Raw genomic sequence first — 18,098 nt, 5'->3', positions numbered from 1 at the left:
TACTGTTAATGTACTTAAAATACAATAAAGAACTACAACTCCCATAACGCACGCGTCTGTTTACCTCTGACGTCAGCTTAGGGCGACATAAGAAACGTTTCAAAACAACTACAAAATCTCCTGAAACTGAAGCTGAAGAGAACCGTTCGCGTATATTGTGATAAGTTTAAGGTCACTGTGGAGCTCCCAATAACACTCAATGGGGCTGAGCTGTACGGCTCCTCTGGCCCCTCACTTTAAACTAAATATAACGTTCGTGAATGATGCTCTTTTTCAAATTTCGCGCTGTTTGCTCCGCCTTTAAAGAGATTAGCCGGCTAGCCCGTTAGCTTCACATGTTACTGTAACCTGGGCGCTCACATTCGAGTAAAGAGGATATTCTGGTTTGTAAATGTATGCTGTGAGTTTCTAAAGACGTCTTAAGTATGGAGGTGACGGACATCGGAAACAAAGAAGAGGGGAAAGTCTGGCATCGAAAACCAACACCAGGCAAAGGGTAACTTTAGTTAGAGAGGTCTGAAACAGATAATCCACGCTTCATTAACGTTAGCTGTCATGTAGCCCTGGATTATGTGGTTAAATGTCTCTATAACATGCACGCCTGAGCCACAAATAATAGAAGCTAGCCAACTACTTGCATTGCAATGATGTTCAGTCACACTTGTTGCACGCATACATTCCTACAAGTATGAACTGTAAACACACACTCACACGTTATAACTTTTACTCTTTTTACATTTGTGTTCTTGTTCAGACACTTTTGTCAGGGTGCTATTGTGACCACCAGAGAGCAGCCACGGTTCACTGAAATGTCTGTGTGTTTATCCCGCAAGAGTGTTATTATTGTTATACTGTACTGTTGTTATTATTATTATTATACAGGTTACACACACACACACACAGGCCTGAAATACACACACATGCACAAACCTATATACATGCAATTAATGGAGAGATGTCAGAGCGAGGGGGCTGCCAATAGCTGGGGGTTCGGTGCCTTGCTCAACAGCACCTCGTCAGTGCCCAGGAGATGAACTTGCACCTCGCCAGCCATCAGTCCACACTCCAATCATGGTCCACACTCCTTTCATGAATCGGCAAACCTCCGGTTCCCAGCCGAGTCACCTATGGACTGAGCTACTGCCGCCCTTATTACTATAATATCAGTATAATGTTCAGTGGGCTGTATTATGATCATTATCATGTGAAATGTCTCTCTAGTACATCATGTTAGGTCATTTGCTCTTTTGTTATCTTATATCTTATATTGGTGTCTTATTTTGTTATTGTTATCTTACATTTTATTGTCTTTGTAATTGTTACTGCTATTTTGTTTAGGATTAATAAAGTTCTATCTTATCTTCCTCAGTGTGTTGGTGACGGTGGTCCGCACTGCTCAGCAGGCCAAGACGGTGCGTTTCCTCCATGTGGCCTTTGACACCACAGGAGACTCCTTCCTGGCTGGTGATCACCATGGCAACATCTATGTCTTTGACATCAGTAGAAACAGGTGACTGAATGTAAAACCTATATATATTGAGTGTTTTAAGTAATAGTTTATCACTATCATAATGTATGAACATGATTTTACAACAGTTAGCTATGTGAGAATTATGACAAATTCCCAAGTATTATTGGACTTACTGTCATCACTTAGCCAACATTAATGTTTCCTATTTAATGTTGAAGTTTCTCCTCTCTCACCTGAATATGTTCTATTTAGAGCAGAGCCTTATGGAAAATACACACTTCTTTATTCTTCCTGATTTTTCTTTTCATCTTCAAGGACATGATCGTGTTTCAAATATAAATTTACCTTTTTATCTATTTATGTTTAGAGCTTTAAAGTGACCACCCCTTAAACACCGCATGCTTTTACATTTATGTGATCTTGTGTTTTTCATTGCTTCTCGGGGCAGATTTCGTCTGGTGCAGAAGACAGGACAGGCTTGCACTGCTCTGGCCTTCAGCCTCCGCAGGACCACAGAGTTTCTTGTGGCCCTGGCTGACTACACCATCAAGTGCTTTGACAAAGGTAAGATGTCATTTTCAGGGGTGTACTCCGTTTTTACCTTGTTCTGCAAAGTTTCAATGACACTTGCTATTGTTTCATTATCTTTTTTTCAGACACAAAGCAGCTGGTCAGTTGGATGCGAGGTCACGAGGGAGCAGTTTCGTCCATCTCTGTGCACAGCTCAGGTCGCTACGCCATCAGCACGTCCTCCGACACGGCTCAGCTCTGGGACCTGGACACTTTCCAGAGGAAGAGGAAGCTCAACATCCGACAGTCTGTTGGCATTCAAAGGGTAAACATTAGGGCTTCAGCTATCGAATGGTTTTGTTATCGAGTATTCTACCAATTATTCCATCAATTAGTCGAGTAATCGGATAAAAAAAATGAAAATTCTATATATAAACTGTAAATATATAATTATGCATAAAGATGTATTATAATTTATTTATATGTTATTTTGCAAAAAACATATTATGTCTGGGGTAGGCCTGTTTGATGTGGTAACCTAACATGGGCGGGTATGCTTGCGTGAGGGAGAGAGGGAGACCAGATGTGTGTGTGTGTTGAAGGCAATACACTCGCAATTTACTATGAACAAGTTTACTATTTAAACAATTCAAAGTGGTGCATTAAATTCTATGGGACACACGTGTTTACACAAACAGGTTTCAAAGATAAATAGATTTATTTAGAAAATGAATTAGAGATAGATATTATCAGGAAGAGTAACTCGCTCTCTTCCTGTTTACCGTAACAACAAGCAACGTAGCAAACGCCACTGACACATTTACTCAAACAAAACTATAAAGACTGATCAGGTAGGTAACATTATGTTTAACATTCATGAAAAAACACAGGCATTCACAAGGACATCGGCAGTCACTACGGCAACTGTCCTCTTAAAAACAGAACAGCGGCGCTCGGTGAAGTGGCGTTAACAATGGGCTGCTTTCAGCTAAGACGCTGAATCATCGATGTGATGCTGGTATAACAGTTCTAGTTTGCAGTGGACACATTGCACCGTTTTGGCTTCTTCTTTAAGTGTGAAATGATCCCAAACGTATTTTCTGCCATTTCTGGATGTTGTGGTGTGCATCCGCAAAAACGGTCTGTGTGGAACAATGATCCCTGTGTTGAGCAGGCTGCATAACGCACAAGAATGAACAAATCACCAAGGCAGAGACTTTGCCTCGATGATTTTTGTTGAGTTACTCAAGTAATTGTTTCAGCCCTAGTGAACAAGATGAAGCAACATTTACAAATAGTAGTTTGCTCCCAAAGGTAATCATTCAACTGTGGAGTTTTAAAAGTGTTTTATTTAGGTTTTTAGTGTATTTTAAGCTGTTAATACTAAATGTCTTGTACATTATTGGTATTCCCCAAATCTGTTCTTTCTTTTCATTGTTGGTATGGTCATTGTACACTGTTGCTTGTGTTTCAGGTCTTTTTCCTGCCTCTCAGTAACACCATCCTCAGTTGTTTCAGTGATGACTCCATATTTGCTTGGGAGAGCGATACACTGTTCTGCAAATACCAGCTCCCCGTCCCCGACTGCGGACCCAAAATCTCCTACAAGGCCTTCGCTGTCACACGGTGGGTCTCTCACACCACACCTGGATGAGTGATTATGTAGCTTTCCAGTGCAGTTCTTCATGACTCTTCTTCCCAGCCTGCTTAGCCTCTAAACACTTCATAATATACACATAACTTGTGTTGGCAGTGATGGTAAGAGCCTTGCTGCTGGTGGGCGCTCCAACCTGCTGCACCTGTGGTGTCTGGACAACAAACAACTGGTCAGGGTGATTCAGATGCCCACGCAGGTCCGAACTGTCCGACAGCTGGAATTCCTGCCCGACAGCTTTGACGGAGGAGCCAGCCAGGTATGGTATAGGTTTAACATGTTCACTTTTCTCCACAGTAAGCATGTGCGTTTGTGTAATTGAGGCTTTTTTTGTGTCTGTAGACACTAGGTGTATTGAGCCAAGATGGCATGATGCGTTTCATCAACATTCACACCTGCAAGCTGCTGTTCCACATGGGTTCCCACGACGACGCCATCACCACAGTGGCAGTCAGCCCTAACGGCCGACATGTTGTGGCCATCATGGATAATGGCAGTATCAATGTCTACAATGTTCAGAGTCTCACACAGGAATTAAACAAGGTGACAGTCAGATGTGATAAAAGTACAAAGATGTACAAGAGTTTTCTCATTTGTTGATAATATATTGAACTGTATGTGTATTCATATTGTGTATGTGTGTGTGTGTGTGTCCCTCACCCAGCCTCCTCCCTCCCAGGTGGCAGTAGTCTCTGGCAGTGGAGCTGATCAGGACTTGTCTCACCTAAAGGTCAAGGTCAAGTCAGAGGTTGTTCAGAGACCAGCCAAGAGCTCGGGTAGGCGGACACAGGTGAAGATACTTCGCCCCCCTGCTGGTTCTACAGCTGAGGATAAAGAGGTGGGAACAACACACACCAATGTCCTAATACATCTGGGTTTTTTTCTTTATAAAGAGTCATGTAAATGATTATTTATATTTATCATAGAGATGTTCCACCACAAAGCATTCCCCTGCCTCTGAGTAGATATCATGGTTTTGTGTCTGTCAATAGAATGAACTGCCTGCTGGTCTGAATAAGAAGAGACTGGTGGCTATGCTCAAGGCGTTTGGAGAGTATCCTGCTAAATACAGGTGAAGAATACTTTCACAGGAGGAGGATTCATGCATCTATCTGGAAAATGATTCACTTTTTAACACGTTTGTGTTTATGTGATCATATTTACATGGTTAATGTGTGTGTCTGTGTTGCAGGATGTTTGTATGGCGGTCTTTGCTGTGTCTCCCAGAGAACCATGCGGCGTACAGCAGTCTGACAGAGAAAGGCCTTCATTCTGCCTACCTCACTCTCAATGATAAATACCCCATCAAAAGTCACAAGCTGCAGAGGGGACTACAGAGGTGCTCTCTCTCTCTCTCTCTCTCTCTCTCTCTCTCTCTCTCTCTCTCTCTCTCTCTCTCTCTCTCTCTCTCTCTCTCTCTCTCTCTCTCTCTCTCTCTCTCTCTCTCTCTCTCTCTCTCTCTCTCTCTCTCTCTCTCTCTCTCTCTCTCTCTCTCTCTCTCTCTCTCTCTCCCCCCCCCCCCCCCACACACACACACTCATAATTGCAACTCATTATAAGCATTTTCTTCTTTCGGTAGAATTTTAAAGTTTTTTTTATCTATTACAAATTAATTATTTAGTCCTTCCTTCCCCTCCACAGGGTTTTGTCTGCCATGGCTCACTGGGCAGCCATCTTTGGAGAGGTGGAGTACCTTCCTCTGGTAGCCTTCCCTTTCGTCAAGCTCTTCCAGAACAACCCAATGCTTTGCTTCGAGGTGGTGGCCACTGTCATAGGTACTTTATGGTTTTAATTATAAAATGCCATTTTGCCAGTAAGCACAACATTATGAAAAAATATATAGTTTACAGTACATACATTTTTAAACGTTGGGATACAGCGTATATTCCAGTATCTTTAATTACTACAAGTTTTGTGTTCCTTTTGTATGTGGAGAAGGGCACTGCTACATTCATAAGCATGGAACCCGACGATACTGCTTTTCAGTCTAACACTTCTAACAAAGGATTTGGAGATATTTTTTAACTTTGTCAATTATAAATGTCTAACTTTATTGGGCATATGAATGTAAAGTTTAGTTTATTTTGAACATGTAGAAAAATATAAAAACAAAATGAACATTAACATTAAGCAAACTCAATATATAATTTCTGATGAACAACAAAATAAATATTATATAAGTTTTCAGTTATCTGGTCCTATCCCTTCTCTGTATCTTAAACAATGGAATCATATTTATCATATACAACTCAACAACTCAATCTGCTATCCTAAATATCCACGCTGTGTCAATCATATATAACTAACACAGTAACCATGCACCTATCCTCAGCCCTATACTTCTTAAAATATAGATTTGTCCATCCTCTTGAATTGATTTAACTTTGGACTTTACTGTAGTTTTATATTCAAGTCTCAAATTCACCCCACAAATTGAAATACACTTACTCATCATAGTGGTATGAACACACTGTTTTTAAATCGAACTTCTCTTAATTATAACCCCCCTCTCTGTCTGAGAATATTTTTGGATGTTACCTGGAAATAAGTAGTTTCTTGCTTCATACATTATTTGCGCATTCATTAAACCAACCAGATCCTTGAACTTCATAGCATGTGACTTTAAAAGCTAAAGTGTTACGAGTGTTCCAGAGTCAAGATATCATCAGTCTGTTAAACGTGCAGTCTGCAACATTTTTTTTGACTGAAACTTTGATAGATCAACATAAATCATCCGGTTTTAGAAAAAAAACACACACCTTGTGTTTTGTAAAAATCCACTGCGCCCGTGTCCTCCTGTCCACTTAGCGCAGGGCTGACTCTCTGGCACAGTTCCTGCGCACACCACAGATCCCCCCTCCCCGCTCATACATATTACAATATCACATGCACATGCCTCAGACTAGGCATACGCTAAATTATGCTATCTATGCTATCTCCATGTAGCGTGTACTCCATGCTGTTTATTGATGAGAGACGACACTGGCGCGCTCATAAAAATCTGGTGTACGAGCACTCGATGGGAGGGAGTCCAGCGGAGTAGCTCGGTGTTAATGGGGGAGGGGCGTGAGAGTTGTAAACATTCGAAATTTGACTGAGTCAACTCGATCTGCCAGACTTACCAACTGCAGCTTTAAATACTCAACTGTTTGGTTGTACAGTGAATTGGGGTCAGCACTGGTTCGAGTACTTCCCCAACCCTCCTCTGAACATCCTGAGCATGGCGGAGAACGTTCTGGCTCATCATGACAAGGAACTGCTGCAGCACCTGGTGGACTGTGGCATCACTTCACAGGTAACAGCAGCTACACACAACTGCAGGAGAAGTGCGAACTCCGGGCTCACAGTTTCACACCCATATGATGTAGAGATTAAATTGTGCACCTCTGTGTGTGTCGCAGCTCTATGTGTGGCCCCTGCTGGAGACCTTGTTTTCAGAGGTTTTGACTCGTGATGAGTGGCTAAGACTCTTCGACAACATCTTCTCCAACCATCCGTCATTCCTGCTCATGGCCTGCGTAGCCTACATCACCTGCTGCCGTGAGCCTCTGCTGCTCTGCTCCCAGAAACAGGACTTTGAGGTAACTTCTCTGAAAATAAAGTCAGCCCTTTAGTTAATGAGTGAACTTTTCTGTCTATAAAATTCTCTCTCTCCTGTTGCTGTTTTTTTCTTTCAGTATTTCTTCCATCACCGTAACAACCTGGATTTGGGAGCCATGATAAAGGAAGCTTACCGACTCATGGGCAGCACACCAGCTGACATTCATCCCAGGGCGATGCTTTCTGACTTTACACCACTGACCAATGGCCAGTACCCCGTGTTTAACCATTACCCAGAATTCATAGTGGAATACCAGAGCCGAGAGAGGGAGAAGATTCGACTGCAGGAGATGGAGTATCTCCGTGAGAGGTGACATTACAGATAGTGTATTGCTAAAATTGGGATTAGATAATACATTTAAGTCATTCATGAGTGTGTTTTTCTCATCAGGCAGGAGGTGTCTGCCCAGCGCTCTGACTTTGTGCGTCGCCAGGCTGAAGAGGAGGCCTATCATGTACAACAGGTTGATATTGATAATTCAGGCTTGCTTATATAGTTACCCTGTATATGAAACACAAAACCAGCAAAGGAAGTTGAGTGATCTTTATACTTGGGTGGATTTGAACACAGGAGCTTCTGCAGAAGGCAGAGGAACAGCGCAGAAACATCCTGGCACAAGAAGAGGAAAAACTAACACAGCAGAGAGCAAAGTAAACGCACATGACACTCGCACCTCCACAGACAAGTCATGAGAAAAAAAGAACATTGTGATTAAGCAGAATTGGTTGCTGACACTGCTCCGTCCCCTGCAGGTTGGCCGCCATGAAGAGAGAGCTGAAGGTGAAGGAGTTACAGCTGCTGGACGCAACTAAAATACGTTTCCTCAAACACCAACAGGACCTGAGAGCTTCACAGGTCCAAAGACTAGACCAGGAGATCAGTAGAAAGGTAATCATAAACTGATGATAAAGATATAAGGTACCGTATTTTCCGCACTATAAGGCGCACCTAAAAACCTTCAAATTTCTCAAAAGCCGACAGTGCGCCTTATAATCCGGTGCGCCTGATATATGGACCAATATTGAGCCACAACAGGTCTCGCAACTACGGTAAGCAGCCACCGACTCTATTTACCCCGTAGAAGAAGTAACGCGCTGTGCATGTTGAGATATATGACTGCGCGAAGCGTGCCGTTTCATTTCCATTTGTGTGTTTGTGTAAAGAGCCCAAAATGGCTCCTATTAAGAGACACGCTTACGACGCAGAGTTTAAACTCAAGGCGATTAGTCACGCAGTAGAACACGGGAATAGAGCAGCAGCGAGAGAGTTTAACATGAACCAATCAATGGTGCGGAAGTGGAGGAAGCAACAAGATGACCTGCGCCAAGTTAATATACGAAAAAATACAAAAAAAGTTTCAAAATAAGCCATTCATTGAAGGTGCGCCTTATAATGTGGTGCGCCTTATAGTGCGGAAAATACAGTAGTCTTTTTATATAAAAGAGCCCACATTAGACATTCCAGAGAGCCTGGACTGCAATCCCAAGTTCTACTAGTTACAGTTTATTTTGATTAATGTGCTTCTACCAAAGAATCATGTCATGGACTTAATAACCCACGTATTTGAGCACTAATCCAATTTAAACCTTCCTGCTGTGCTACAGATGGATCTCCGGGAGCGAGAAACAGCTGCAGCAGTCCAGGATCTAGAAGTCCGACAGATGGAGATGGAGGCTCAGAGGAGACGACTTGAACAGGTGACAGCTTGCATTCAACTCTCCCTCCTCTCTCCCAGCCTTTTCTTTTGATTCACGGCTCCATCCCTGACTCTCTATGTGATCATTTATTCCCCCACTGCTGACTCTCCTAAACCTAGAACACATAGATATAATGTGCTTTCTCAGTGGACATTGAATAGAGCAAAATGTTTGAAAGCAATCACAAGTCACCCTCTACGTTTTAGAAATGTATTAACTAAAATGAAGCTATAGGGAGTAAAATACCTTACAGTTGAATCTAATTCAAGACTTTAGTGTTGTAATTACCTTCTTTAATCATAATCAATGAATATCACACATATTCTGCATTAGGATTCTTACAAAGATGTCAAACAAGAAATATTTAGCTGATGTAAAAGACACAATTTGTGACTATGTAATGACATCACTTTCAGCTTCTTGATTGTTGTAACAGTTGTAAGTTTTTTTTTTCTTCCATGTTTCCCTCAGCACCTGTTTAAGGAGCAGGAGCGCATGGGACGGGAGGTTGAGGAGGAGGCAGGGATGAGGATGAGGAGGGCAGAAAAAGAGGCGGAGAACTACACAGAGCTGCTTCACTGCACAGAGACAAACATGCAGGTTGGTGACACAATTTGGAGCCGGTGGAATAATATCGACAAATGTCAGCGCACGATCCTGATGCACTCTTATCCGCTTGACTTTGCAAGAAACTATCAAAGCCACACAGGCGTGCAAACTCTGATTTTGGCAAAGGGAACTGATCTTCCCCTCTTGTATCTGTTTACTTTCTCTCTCACTCAACACACACACTCACACACATACAGGCCCTGGAGGAGTCCCTGGCAGAGGCGTGCCAGCTGGGCTTGGAGTCAGACTGGCAGAGAGAGGTGGCGGAGCGCCTGCAGCAGGTCGATGCCGAGCAGGAGAGGAAGAGGGAGAGACTGGCAGAGCTTCACAGGCAAACCCTGGCAGAGGAGGAGAGGCTGGCTGACACCATGAGAGATGTGGCAGGAAGGAAGGTGAGAACAACAAGAGTATGTTTGTCGACACAACAATTTACATGATGAGTTGGCGTCTCCATGTACGATTACATGTGACATTTTATGGGCTTTTCTGCTCTTCAGAATGAAAAATGATTGATATTTGTGTTTCTCATCATATCTGACCATTTCAGTGTCTGAATTATGAAGATCACTGAGGATGTTTGGTTATTATTATTCAGTTAGATAATGAGCACTAGTTCATTTGCAGTGGGATGAAGTCATGAGTTCCCGAGCTCAGATACAGGAGCAGCGACAGCCCCCGTCTTCAGCAGACACAGGTATTATACCAGTGTTGTTTGTAGCCTTTGAGCAGACCTGTCCATTATCCAGACGTGGATCTACAGTGTTTGTTTTGTGTCAGACGGCCAGAGACAGGCGGGGATAAGATCGCCATGTTTTACCAGAGGACTTCCTCCTAGACCCTGCGCCACCACGGCTGTTTATGTTGGAACCCACGGTGCAGGTCCAGCAGTCAGACCCAGCTCTGCCACCACCCCAAAGCATGCAGGAACCAACATGGTGTGTCTGAACAGCAGTTCCCCTTCAGAGAGCACCTCCACCAACTGTAAGTCATCGTACAAGAGATATTATATTGTATTATTTTAGACTGCTTCTAGTGAAGTTGTATCTGTTGAAAAGGACTTTCTGTGATGCATGTTGTCCTGGTACCACCACACCAGGAGAATGATCAATAGCAGAGGAGAGGCAATAAAATGTATGTAGCAACATAATAATACATCATAACGAGACGATACCTGAGCGTCGCTTTTTTCTGAGAAGAGCCATTTAAAAAACATTTTTCATTTTGATGATTATTTTCTCAAATAATAATAATCAGTTTGTCAGTAAAGCAGCAAACAAATTGAATAATTAATTTTGTTTGACCGATATATTTCATTCACCACCATGATTTAAGTCTTGGAGAACCATTAAATGGGACTTAAATTATTAATCATCAAAAAATATTTTCTAATGAATTTTCTGTCAACCAACTTTATTACCAATTGTTGCAGCTCGTCTTAACATGAGCACTAGTATCTTGAGTTTCTGTATCAATAAAGTTCCTTTATGTCCTTCTTTCTGTGTTTTCTGTCAGTTTCCCTGGACCGAGGCCGGGCCCAGCTGGACAGCAGCGAGAGACAACTGCTGAAGGAAATCAGAGCACTGAGGCAGAAGCTGGCGGCCAGAGCCAGAGAGGGCAGCTCTGCCTCCTCACAGTCTGTCCACACTCTGTCCTCCGTCTCCCAGTGACCACAAACTGCTCTGTCTTCATAGTGTCACAAAAACATATTCTTGTCTCGAGCGAGCTACATCAACAGAGACAGTGTGTCTGACTTTGGGGCACACCGGCTAGCTGCTATCTGTTTAACACTGTTCCAAGTGCTTATAAACCATCTCATATCAACCACCTTTAGACTACACATTATTAATACAAATAGAGTCAAACATGTTAACTGTACAGCATCAACCACTATCTCATAAAAACCCACTTCCAATAAGACAGCAGGCTTTTGCCTGGTTCCCTGGAGGACAGAAACGGGTTTATCCTTTGGGTTTTGAGTGTGTTGTTGCTTCATGTGATGTGCACCGGATTGTTCCGCCTGTGTCTCTACTCCAGGATCAAAGTCAACCACCATACAAAGGCTAATCCTGTATCATTGGAGACTGTCTGTGGCTGTTGAACGTTACTCTGTGTGACCACAGTTAAAAATGAATGCAGTTTTCAATAGTGTAGGTACTATTTCTAACTGTGTGATGAAACATCTGTCGGTTCTGTCTACAGAGCAGTAGAACACCGTGTAACCCTGGCACACACACTTTTATACCTCTGAATCTGTTATAATACATCCTTCCATTTAATGTTCATTTGTTCATTTTATATTAATGCTTGTCTTTATATATGTATATATTTGCACTGGTGCTCTATTTTGGATTTTTATCTCAATGAATTTTATGTGACTTTTTTAATTTAAAGCCTGGTTTTGATAAAATGTTTTTAATAATGCTGATCTGACCGTCTGTTTCATTTTGCCTTTGGAGATGATGATATGCTGTTTTTACGTCTGGTACGGTGACTGTAGCAGTCATTGATTTGTAATGCAGCGTATCAAATATCCATCCATCTTCAACCGCTTGTCCCTGTCGTGTGTCGCCTAACACATCGTCTAACACAAGCATGTCTTTGGACTGTGGGAGGAAGCCGGAGAACCCGGAGAAAACCCACGCAGACACGGGGAGAACATGCAAACTCCACATAGAAGGGCCCCAGCTGGGATTCAAACCAGGAACCCTCTTGCTGTGAGGCGACAGTGCTAACCACCACACCCCTGTGCCGCCCGTTTCAAATATGTGAATGTTAATTCACTCCGTATGCTGGAAAGTAGCTCCAGGTGCCAGTTCCTACAAAGAGAATGCATAGATAATGTATTGCAAACTGACAACATACTATATGCAAATCCAGTTCCTAGGGGCTTCCACTCGGCTGTATCCTTTAGAGTGCACTATACATTTGGATTAGAGGTATCATGTTTTTATTGGTAGTTTGTGTCTGCTAATTTTGACTCTTCATAAACCAGATGCAGATCAGATTGGACTCTGCTACGGTCAAGAAGTCAAAGTGTAACAATTCCTGTAAAACAGCTGAGGACGTGTGTGCTTCTGCTCCTCTCTGGGTGTGCCTGTAGCTGTCCCTGCTTTTGGTCCTTTAGTCATCCAGGTGTTGTTTGACATGAGCTGAATCGACAGCCATCTCCATCCCTGTCACTCATTCTTTTCTTTCCCTTCACGTGTCCTCGCCTGCTCGAAAGCACTCTCCTGGAAGGAAGATAGCAAAACGGTCGGATCATTTTCAGTTCTATCACTCTTAATCTATAACCAGAAACACACTCGATGCGTCATAGAAGAAAAGGAATATGTCATGAAGTCAAACTTCACATCTCACACATGGTGCCATGAACTTACTTATGAATAGATATTTATAACATAGTTTTGCTCTCCACTCTCACCTGTCACCTTTCATCACCAATGAAACCATCTTGCCCTAAGCAGGGGCGGGTCTACCATTTTCTCTGTACCTCTGTGTGTGCTTCAACCAGTTATTCTTTCATTACCGTCAGAGACCTGCAGGTAACCATCTCACCCAGGCTGATGAGTTGCCTGATGAGATCATTTTACCTTTTACAAACTGAACTACAGCAAACAAGGCTTTCATTAAAGTCCATCATCCATGGATGCCAGCAGTGCTTCTGCGCTGTGGTACAGGAGGTCAAAGCCCCTGGGGAAGGTGAGGCGACGGGTTCAAGATCTCCGCATCCCTTCCTCCTCTAGCTATGACATTATAGCCAGTAGACCTGCGTTGGACCTGAGCCACAATGAGAGCGCTCGTCTGGCAGTGGACACCCTCGTCAGCCGGGGTATAGAGGGATACCATGAGGTGCTGAACGCAGAGGGAGAAGTGGACTTTCTGTCAGAGCTGGAAAAGATTTACATCCTGGAAAATGGGAGGGATGGCAACACAGGTTGTAAATGTTTGTGATATATTATTTTCATATCTTGTCCTGCTCTTTGCAGCCTGTTTTTGGTGGCTGGTTGTGTTTCTTCTCATTTATCATAGCTTTATGCTTTACGCAGCTGTTGATGGTGCATCTGATAATGGTGACCAAGAGTTAAACAGCTTGTCTGCTGGCTCCCGGTCTGCCACACACTGTCCTGCAGTGTCCACAGACAGTGATCCCACTGTGGCAGCTTTGGACCTGAGCAGCCAAAAAGGTATTACAGGAGTAGAAAACATTTATGGAAGCGAGAAATCAAATCCAAAACCAACACACTTTCTTGGAAAATCAGTATTAATTCTCATTTTCTGCCATCTCGGATCATGTTTTTGTCCTTTCCAGATGTGAAGCGGGCTGATCCTGTCCTGAATGAGCCCAACGTTGAGGTTTATTTCCAGTCTGTCAGCAGGGCAGCCGGCATGAAAGACCTGGTCAGGGAGTTCATCAGAAAGGCTGGAATGGTGTGTGTGTGTGTGTGTGTGTGTGTGTGTGTGTGTGTGTGTGTGTGTGTGTGTGTGTGTGTGTGTGTGTGTGTGTGTGTGTGTGTGTGTGTGTGTGTGTGTGTGTGTGTGTGTGTGTGTGTGTGTGTGTGTGTGTGTGTGTGTGTGTGTGTGTGTGTGTGTGTGTGTGTGTGTGTGTGTGTGTGTGTGTGTGTAGATCAGAGCAGAGCAGTTTGTGTTATTCCTCATGTGGGTGCATGTTGAAAGGTACAGCATGCATGCCTGTACATGGTTTTGGATCTTGCGTGCTGAAAGGTCAGATACAGTGAGTATGTAATGTGTGCAGGTTTTTGCTTAGTGATTGACAGCTGTAGTGACATTTAACTGTGTGTGTGTGTGTAGGCCCTGGCCATAGTGATGGAAAGCTTCAGTGACGTGGAGCTGCTCTGTGATCTTCTGGAGGCGAGCAGGAAGAGGAATGTGTCTGTCCATCTGCTGCTGGATCATCTCAACCTGAACCAGTTTGTCTGTATGTGGCAAGATCTCAAACTCAACAGCAAAAACTTCCCCGTGAGTTTGTTCATTTTACTCTTTCCATCCTGAGTCGGTCTGCATTCTGTTTTTCTACCAAAACTTTTACATCAATCAATATAATAAAAACAATCAATCCAGGTTTTTTCAAGCATTGCATCGCATCAACAGCTCATGTCTCACCTTGACTCAAACACACACAAATCCAAAGTTAGAGGAAGAGTAGTGTCGTGTTCTTGCCTCGAGGAAATTCGCAGTTAGTGGATTGCTAGGTCTCTCCAAACACCGCAGACAGAAGAACCCAGAGCTTCGCATGTGCAACGTCATTATACAGTTTTGGCTTGTTGCCAATCAGTGGTTCAAAAAACTTGTTTGGACATTGCTAATTAAAATGTGTGAAAAGAAAAAGCTCCCTCCTCAGGTTACGCTATCTGACTTCAACTCTCACATTCCTTCTACTCCCAATACTATTGTTTTTCTGCCTAACCTGAGGTTGACTGCAGCATTCCTAATTGTGTAGTCTGTGTTAGATTACTAATTACAGTATGTGAAAGCATGCCACATTTTTTATTAATTCTATATGTGCAAAATAAGCAATAGTAAACTTAATCATATTGTGACAAAAATAAACACTCCACATCAAATATAACCCTGAGATGTAAAATTTTTTATATTTAATTTTTTTTTTAGCTTAATCTCTAAGCTTTAACGGCATAAACTCTCTGATATTAAAAAAAAAAGGTGCATCAAGGTTTTTGGGGGTGGATGTGGCGTCTAGCCAGAACCCTTGATCCATCTTCATTAGTGTCATTTAGTCATGCTCTCCTTCTAATAACCAAAGAGCCACAGCCTCCCTGCTGAGCAGCACACAGCAGCTGCTGGCTCCCTGCTACACGCAAACACTAGACACACACTGCACATGGAAAGCACCACAGCCAGTCTGCGCGTGCATAGTGCAGTCTTCTTCATCTCATCAGAGGTTTCCAGCTCTCTTTCACAAGCTGACCCTTGAGCAGCAGTGTCTGTAAGAGTCTGTGGTTGGAACAGCAGGGGACTTTTACAGAACAGAGAATACAGTAACACTACTGATGCATGTAACCAAAATGAATTTCAGCTTGACCTCAGTGTGTGCTGATTACAAGCAAAATCCCTTTTTAGATTGTATCCAAATGTGTCACAGGACATTGTTTTAAATGAGTACAAGATTTTATTGGATATTATGAGTCACTGTTGTGATGTAAACCATTTGATCTTTTAAATTATTGTGCAGCTGCAATCATTATGGGGATGTTCCATATTAATGTAATATCTTTTTTTGCACTTTTATCTTTAATTTGCTGCTGCACTCACCATTTATAGTTCAACAAACTGGGTAACAAATGTAATTTACTTTTTATTTATGGAAAAAAACAAACGATCAAAGCTCCCAACTTTTCACTGACTATAGCAAAGGGTATGTGTGTGCGTGTGTGTGTGTGTGTGTGTGTGTGTGTGTGTGTGTGTGTGTGTGTGTGTGTGTGTGTGTGTGTGTGTGTGTGTGTGTGTGTGTGTGTGTGTGTGTGTGTGTGTGTGTGTGTGTGTGTGTGTGTGTGTGTGTGTGTGTGTGTGTGTGTGTGTACATAGAAACTGTCAGTACGCAGTCTGGATGGACAGACCTACCGTGCAAAGACAGGCAGGAAGCTGACCGGTCAGATTGCTGAGAGTTTTATCATCACTGACTGGACTGAGGTGCTGACTGGCTCATACAGGTATACACACACACACACACACACACACACACACGCAAACACACTTGACAACATACTTATACTGTATGCTGCATACGATTCGACTGAGACAGATACTGATTTAGGAGAGGGAGCATTCACGGATTACCGATATGTGTGTATATATATAACATTATTATACATGACACATGCAATATATAACACTGTCAACCAATTATAGAAGTAAAAAATAAAATAAATAGCTATATGACACAATTTCTAAATCAGTCCAAGCATCATTTTCTGTATTATATGCTTTCATATCAGTGCATCAGAAAACATGTACCCCGATACTGATAAATACCGATGTGTCTGCGATAATAATGGCTGACTGATATATTATTCTGGCATTAACACATTCAAATAGCAAATGTTGTTAAATATTATATGAGTGTTTATGTCGTTCTAAGTGTATATCTGATGTATTTGCATGTCTAGTTTGTGTCTGCTTTGTCTTTGTCACTTTTCTTTGTATTTTTTTAATTTAACATTAATGCGTGTCAATGTGTGTGTGTGTGTGTGTGTGTGTGTGTGTGTCAGTGTGTGTGTGTTTGTGTGTGTGCGTGTGTGTGCGTGTGCGTGCGCGTGTGCGTGTGTGTGTGTGTGTGTGTGTGTGTGTGTGTGTGTGTGTGTGTGTGTGTGTGTGTGTGTCTCCTCAGTTTCTCCTGGCTGTCCTGGCAGGTCCATCGTAGTCTTGCTGTCCTTGTAAAGGACAGCGCCGCCATACCTTTCCATCAGGAATTCCTCAGACTGTACTCCAGCTCCAAACCAGTCCCAGACTTTGTCACTTTCATCACTGTGCCTCACACTCTCCCTCTTTACACCACATCACATGCAGCCCAAAACGCTAACACCAGTCTCAGTAAGTCAAAACCGAGCCCGATCAAAACAATGTGCCATAGGGCTCAGGATGAAGAGGCTCACAACACTCAGAGAAAAGTGAGAATGACAGTTTTATCCAATCCACAGAGTGCAGAAACAGAGTGCAGCAAGGGTTACAGCCAGCCTCTACACAGTGCCGACACTGGTACACAGGTGCATGAAAAACCTCCACAACTGTACCCAAAACCTCTTGTTCAACGAGGAACAGTGCAGAGTGTATCTGTGGGGAAGTCCAAGCATCCACTGGGAGCTGTCTGCACACAGAGTGGTGCACAAAGAACTGTGGAACGTCTGGAGAAGAATCAAAACCAGATCTGGAGTCAGTCAAATGCTCTCAGTCAGACCCATGTCCCACATGTGCACGTGTCTCAGCTTACCGGCCTCACCAGCACCACAACAGCTGAACAGAACGCAAGGGCTCAAGAGTCGAATCCTCAACACACTGCAAACCCCAGACACGGACAGCACAGGATTGTTGGTTATCAGTCAACTTTCAAGGCAACTCTCGAGCACCATAATGTGGGTACTGAGGGTCTTTTCTTTCGGCAAAGGAATAGATTAACAGAGGCTTCTGGGATTGCTGCAGGTCAAGACACACAAAGACAACAACAGAACTACTCTCTTAACTTTAAACCAAAGGTGGAATTTCTATCTGATAACCCCAAAGTCCTGCCTTCTTCCACATCACAGCAAAAACAAGCAAAAACAGGCCTGCGCTTCCCTTTAACCCACACAAGCGGACACACGTCTGGGCTGCAAAATCAAGTGTCCTCTCTAGGAACCAGGAGGCAAGATCACCCCCAGAGGCACCACCAACCCTTCCTCCAGTCGCACCCAACCACAGACGCTCCAAGTTCAAAGTCAGCTTCATCCGCCACAGGAGTTCATCTGATACATCAACTCCGCTCAGGAACCAAAGTGCATCTAAAGCCTCAAGATGCCCAGCAGGCAAGGCCCCCTCCTAGGCTAA

At 43.1% G+C, this 18,098-nt stretch overlaps 1 protein-coding gene across 1 annotated transcript; it reads left to right on the top strand.

The window, feature by feature from the left end:
* The first annotated feature begins 190 nt into the window (after positions 1-190).
* On the top strand, positions 191-11,588 carry tbc1d31 (TBC1 domain family, member 31). Its single transcript, XM_083918619.1, has 23 exons — positions 191-496; positions 1,370-1,510; positions 1,920-2,035; positions 2,128-2,306; positions 3,456-3,607; positions 3,735-3,894; positions 3,978-4,178; positions 4,300-4,473; positions 4,628-4,707; positions 4,828-4,974; positions 5,277-5,410; positions 6,797-6,930; positions 7,037-7,216; positions 7,313-7,545; positions 7,627-7,699; positions 7,807-7,886; positions 7,989-8,124; positions 8,841-8,933; positions 9,405-9,533; positions 9,740-9,934; positions 10,167-10,236; positions 10,320-10,523; positions 11,055-11,588. Exons 1-23 carry the CDS (start codon positions 426-428, stop codon positions 11,207-11,209), a joined length of 3,237 nt encoding a protein of 1,078 aa, XP_083774745.1. The 5' UTR covers positions 191-425; the 3' UTR covers positions 11,210-11,588.
* The last annotated feature ends 6,510 nt before the right edge of the window (positions 11,589-18,098 follow it).

The sequence above is a fragment of the Echiichthys vipera genome (assembly GCF_963691815.1).
Source record: "Echiichthys vipera genome assembly, chromosome: 8".
NCBI lineage: Eukaryota > Metazoa > Chordata > Actinopteri > Perciformes > Trachinidae > Echiichthys > Echiichthys vipera.
Note: the sequence above shows the minus strand (reverse complement) of the source record. Positions and strands in the feature narration are given on the sequence as shown.